General features: G+C 53.6%; 1 protein-coding gene across 1 annotated transcript in view; it reads right to left on the bottom strand.

Moving 5' to 3' along the window:
* Positions 1-1,440: 1,440 nt before the first annotated feature.
* The window catches only part of Dhcr24 (24-dehydrocholesterol reductase), a 29,240-nt gene continuing 24,680 nt past the window's right edge, over positions 1,441-6,000 (bottom strand). Inside the window, exons 7-9 of the mRNA XM_036179136.1 lie at positions 4,420-4,617; positions 3,870-4,048; positions 1,441-3,780 (exon numbers count right to left, since the gene is read on the bottom strand). Coding sequence (XP_036035029.1) covers positions 3,627-3,780; positions 3,870-4,048; positions 4,420-4,617 — 531 coding nt within the window. The 3' untranslated portion in view covers positions 1,441-3,626. The remainder of the gene's footprint in view (positions 3,781-3,869; positions 4,049-4,419; positions 4,618-6,000) is intronic.

Below are 6,000 nucleotides of genomic sequence, written 5' to 3'. Positions count from 1 at the left end.
TGTTTAATGGTAGTTTGGGCTTGGAATGTTGTCTCCAAAGGCCAATGTGTCAAAGCCTTTGGTTCTATTGGGAAGGGCTCAGTAGGCCTTTGGATCACTGGAGATAGGTCCGTAAAGGGGACTGAGGGACCCCAACTCCCTCCTCTATTCTCTTTGCTCCCTGGTTGGTGACCATTTTCTCTGCCATACCCACCCATTACGATATGCTGTCTCACCACAGGCCCAACTGATCATGGAGTGGAAGCTCTGAAAATGGGGGCCGAAACAAGCCTTTCCTCTTTATTAGTTGACAACCTCGGGTATTTTGTTACAGTGACGGAAAGCTGAGCAGCAGAAGAACAATAAAGGTTTAAAATACAACCCGTAAAACCACTGGGATTTCCCAAGGGTTCCTGGAAGAGAGCGTCAGGACGAAGTCCACCCACCCCGCATGTTCTGGTAAAATGCTCATCGTGTGCACATTTGTGCAAACCTTTGAGTTAAACTTGATTCTCCTGACTCTGGGCTTTTAAGCCTCACAGCCCTGGAGGCAGCTGGGGTGAGCCAAACTGCTCAAACAATAGTTACAAATCCACAGTGGCTCTGTCCTAACAAAAGTTTAGCACTTGCTTCTGGGACAGTCGGGAGCTGGTGAGCAGCTTTCTAGTGATGCGGACTCCAGCCTCTTCCCAGCTGAGGCTTCCCCTCCCCACTCTTGCCCTTCTCGTATTTGCATCCAGCTACTGTGGGGGGACAGCCGGAGCTGATGTACTTCACTGCAGGAAAAAAACCACTTAACCCTGAGGGCACACCCGGCTGCAAGGAAGGCTGGTCGAGGGGAGGGGAGCATTCTGTTCTGCTGGAGGGGCGAGAGGGTCCTCCAGCTTTTAGATGAGGAAATGTCTACACAGACGCAATTAGCTTGTCAAAATCAGTTGGGCGAGAGGGTCCTCCAGCTTTTAGATGAGGAAATGTCTACACAGACGCAATTAGCTTGTCAAAATCAGTTGGTCACAACCAAGTACAGAGCCGGGACAGCAGCCAGACCTCCTGATGACACAAGTCTGATGCCTGAGGACAGTACCCACCCTCACAATGGGACTCCCGATATCACTTCTTCATTGGAATGACGGAAATACATGTGTTACCCGCTTCCCCCATGTTCTTGTCAGCTCGTGTCTGTGGGTGTTTGTGTTCAGACAGGACGTCAGAGCCGAGTGGTACCACCTGCTGCCGAGTCCTGCTCTGACGCCATACTGTGGTCCTCTAAGGAAAAAAAAAAGACAAAGACGAGCTTCCAGGCCATACTTTATTTTTTACAGAAGTGGTGGCCCCACAGCCACAGGGACATGTGTTCTGGAGAGTAGGCAACGTGCCTGAGACTGCAAGAGCCTGCTAAGGGGTATTCATGCCTTCTCCTTGGTCCCCATGACCAAATTAAAAAAAAAAAAAAAAAAAAAATCACACAGCACACACTGCCACACCCATCCCCATCCCCCTCTTCCCTTTCAGTAACAGCCAATTCAGCTTTCTAGCCAGACAGTGGCTACAACTCTGATTTTACAGAAAACCTTCATGCAGCCAAGAAACCAGAGCCACGGAGGGGAGAGGCTTGCTTTGACTTCCCACATGCACTGTCCTGCAGCAGCAAAGTGACCCCACCCAGCCACTGCACGGCTGGATGTCAGGACTGGCTATGAGGAAAACCTGGGACCTAGCTCACCATGCTTGGAAGACAACCACTTTTCAGGCAAGATATTATTGGAGCCAAACACTAACCTGAGGCTAATGCGATTCAAAATCCCTTCCCTTCCCAGGTCCTGGGGAATGTCTGAGGAGGGCTGGGTTTTGGTTATTTGGGTGACACACGTTGCTGACATCACTGCCACAGTCCCAGTGGCTTTGGGGTAGAGGCTTGATTGGTGGAGTGATGGTGCTTTACCTATCACAGTAACTAGCCTAGCTCGCACTGACCATTCATCTGCAGCAAACAGAGTCATCAGTCTGCGAGGACAAGGATGCACACGGACCACCAGGAGAGCCCATGACAAGAATTCATGCTGCACAGACAGCCAAGTGAAGACTACTTCCTTCACAGGCCAAACGGGTGAGGTGGTTCCTCTGCCTTCCAATGCCACAAGTGCACCAGCCTTTACAGGACCACACGGGCACCGTGCAGTATGCCAAGCTCTGAGCGGCATCAGCGAGCACCCTTCAATTAAAGTATGACTCTAAGGGCTCTGGCACCTGCCAGACAGATGGAAATGACACGGGAGCTGGCTTGGTGGTGGGAGGAAGGACTTCAGATGACGGACAGCCCCTAACTGTCACCTGGATTGTTTATGTCCCCCAATTTCTAACGTTAGGCTTTTTAGTGTCTAACAAAGACAGGCTTCAGGAGCTCTTACGTTTCCATGCGACATGAGAAAACGACAGTGTAGCGGGGACTGTGACCAACTCAGCTCTTGAACTCTGGCTTCTCTTCCAGGGCTTGATCCCCCACCCCCACCCCACTCCCAGACTCTGGGTTTTCAGCCAGGCAGTTCTGAAGGTGGGGCTGTACAACCAACCACGCTTCACTAACAAGGCAGAAGGACCTTGGAGGCCCCTTCCTCTGGAACGGAAATGGAGCTAACTTTCTCTGAGCTTAGGATTTGTAAGGCACTGAAATTAACTAGAGCTGGGGGCGGGGGGGGAACAAAATGGGGGGAAATGAGTGACCCTGGATGCTTTCCTTCCGACCCCAGGGAGGGTCCTCACAGTAGCACAGGGTGGATACCCCTTTCTTACTCAGTGTGGGAACCACCCCTATGTGACACAGTCACGAGCATGTGCCCCTGTTGTGACTCAGTGGATTCTAGAGGTCTGGTTGGTGGGAGTCAAGAGAGAAAAGCCCAGGAAAGCCAGGCTTCCCATCTTGAGATGTCTTTTCTAGGAACAGTTCTGAGTGGGCTCAGTGATGGCTGGGGTGGCCCTTGGGCCCGAGCACACAGGAAGAAGGGGCAGGATGGCCCAAAGATGGCAGAGAGAACTTTGGACTGGACCTGGCTTTGGCACAGCACATCCTGGGCCTGCCTGCCCATCACGTGGCCCCCTGAGGTCCAGGGGAAGGAGAACCTCCTTTGCTCCCATGAAGGGCTCTTGTGGTGGCTGATGCAAGCAACGCGGGTGCAACTTCAAGGCACCCCCTTCATCACGCCAGCCAAACCTGTGCCACGGACTTGTGGGGAGCCTTCCTGGTCTCAGCACTGAATCCAAAGCATGGGTCAGGTGTGAGGTTGAACGGGAAGCTGTGGGAGCGGCCGCCACTTATGAAGCTCCTCCCACACAACCGGCCCTTTATGTAGATGACATCCCACAGGTAGGTATTTTTACCTCCTTCCACAGATGAACGCGGGCACGGAGGGGCCAAGTGACTAGCCCGGGGTCGGAGCCGCACAGCTAATGAGTAGCTAATCTGGGACTGGGATTTAGGACTGTCTGACTCCAAATCCCACATGCTTCCACTTGCCTGAGCTGCCCTGGAGGCCATCCGGCTGCCTCGGGGATTTCTGGAGGGGTTTCTTTCTGAAATCTGGGGAAGCAGAGAAGCTGGAGCGAGGGAGAGCAAGTCCATTCCCATGCATCGGGCTCCCCAGGTGCCCTGCTCAGTGCCTCGCCGCCTTGCAGATCTTGTCATACACCTCAGGGAAGGCGTCCTGGCAGCCAAGCTGCTTGCGCAGCTTGTGGTACAAGGAACCATCAAACATCTCCCAGAACTCCTCACGGTTCATATAGCAATCAGCGTACAACATCTGGAACCTGCACAGGAGGGAAGGGGCAAGGGAGGGTGTGAGGACGGACAAGGTGGGTGAGAGGGTCCCTGTGTCCCCAAACCCCAGGCCACTCACCCGTGCACACTCCGCACAAACTTCTCCAGCTGCCTCATGCAGGACCTGGCCTCGAAGTGCTTCACACGCGGCTCCCCATAGGCCCCAATGTCCACGTAGAGCTCAGCTTCATCTCCCTTGGGGTGCACCAGTCCTGGCTGACTGGGCAGGATGAACGGGCACAGCCAGATGGGGTAGACCTGAGAGGCCAGGGAAGTGGGTTGGTCTGCCTTTTCCCGGCAGGTAGCAGACCCAGAACTGGCCCACCCACATCCCACGAAGGGCGACTTTGAGTTTGCAGCCCTCACTAGAGGCTCCCAGCTACTCCCAGCTTTGTCCTCCCCTCCAGCCCTGCCAGATACACCCATCCTATCTCATGGGGCCGCTCCAGAGCAGCCCATCAGGCACCAAGGCCCCTCCTCCTTGCTGCCCTGGCTGAGTGGGCCAAGATCCTCATTTTATAGTTGGAGAAACTGAGGCCCAGAAGGCAGATACACCCTGGTGGGTGACATGGCTCTAGGGAGAAGATCTGGGTTCCATGGGACCATGCCCGCCTGGCCTCCCAGCTTACATGGATGTCATTTTGGAAAGTGTGCAGGGCCTGAGACAGACACTTCATGGGCACCAGCATGTCCTGCACCACATGATGTTGCTCGTAGAGCTTGCGAAGAGTCTCGCCCTGGGTCAGCTTCAGGAGGGAGATCTTGGGGGGCACCATCCAGCCAAAGAGGTAGCGGAAGATGGGGTTGTTGCCAAAAGGGATGATATCCTAAAAGACAGAGATGGGGGATGGGAAGAAGGCGCCATGGCCATGGTACAAGTCCCTCACTAAAGGTGGAGGGGACCTTTGCCAGATGGATCTGGGTTTGAGCTTCATCTTCCACATTGACCAACTATGACGGCCTTGGGCTACTTACATAACTTCTCTTAGCTCAGCTTCCTTATCTGTGAAAAGTGACATGTGAGGCGGCAAATGGAGATGTTGTGACCAGTGCCAGGAACACAACGATGAGGTGGTTGCCATTCCTGTTCTCCAGATTAAGGTCAGAGTGGTTGGCATCCTGTAAACATTTGCTATACAAACGCTGTCCAGTGAGAGGAGGGATACTCGGAGGCCTGAGCACTTTTTCTAGGGTTATGCAGCAAGGACAGCCCTCACCAGGTGGGTGGAGTCCATTAGCTTGCACACAGCCCATCATTCATTCATTTGCTTCCCTTGGTCTCTCGAGACTGACGGGCAGGTGCCATCTTTCCTCTCATGCCTGCTTCCCCACCACGCCCTTTGCTTAGCTATGCAGAGGACTCCCTAGCTCACAATGTTCCTTCTAGCTCTAGGCCTTGCCACCTCCCCAAGTCACCTGGAGCCTTGACGCCAAGGGTGGGTGTCAGACACGGGTGCTGTCCTGAGATGCTCACTCTCTTGGGGGTGGAGGGTATGGGGCTGATCTGGGACAGAGAGTCAGAGGCAGTTCCTGATGGTCCCCTGGACTAGGAGCCCAAAGCAGGAGTATGTGCCAACTGCTGGAAGTCTAACACCACCACTCACACTTCCCAAGTCAGAGCTCTCCTCCGAGGGCATCTGTCTACTGTCCAGTCTGCTAGAGCCATACAGCACTATAGTGCGTGAGGCCAGAGTCAGCCCTCTGTAGCCACATCCACCCATCTATGTGTCCAGGGCCCCTGTCCGACTCGGGGGACCAAGAGTACTTGGAGAGACTGCGTATCCCTATAACAGACCTCTCCAGCCCTTCCCAGACTGTGTGGGGTGCCTCACTCTGTTGCCCGGATGTAGAGCATTTTATGTAAGTAGGTCTACATTGATGAGCATTTAGATCATTCAAAGATTATCAGTGAAGATCCTTTGCGTATGTCTTTGTCATATAGGCGCATGTGATGTTCCTGGACATGGACAATTCCAGATTAAATGCTGTGGGGATCTTTAAGGGATCCAACTTCAGACGCTTGCACCATCTTGTACTCTGAAACTAGTGGCGAGCATTGCTCCTTGCACACTTGCTACCAGTGTGCTGTCACACTTCCAGATCTCTGAGGTTTCCCTGACAGGTGTCAGAAAGCTCGAGTTTAAACCCTGCTCTTCTTTCCTGCCTCTGCCACACCCTTACACCATCCATGACCCCTTAGTGACCTGGGG

This window comes from Onychomys torridus, chromosome 2 (genome assembly GCF_903995425.1).
Source record: "Onychomys torridus chromosome 2, mOncTor1.1, whole genome shotgun sequence".
Taxonomy (NCBI): Eukaryota; Metazoa; Chordata; class Mammalia; order Rodentia; family Cricetidae; genus Onychomys; species Onychomys torridus.
Note: the sequence above shows the minus strand (reverse complement) of the source record. Positions and strands in the feature narration are given on the sequence as shown.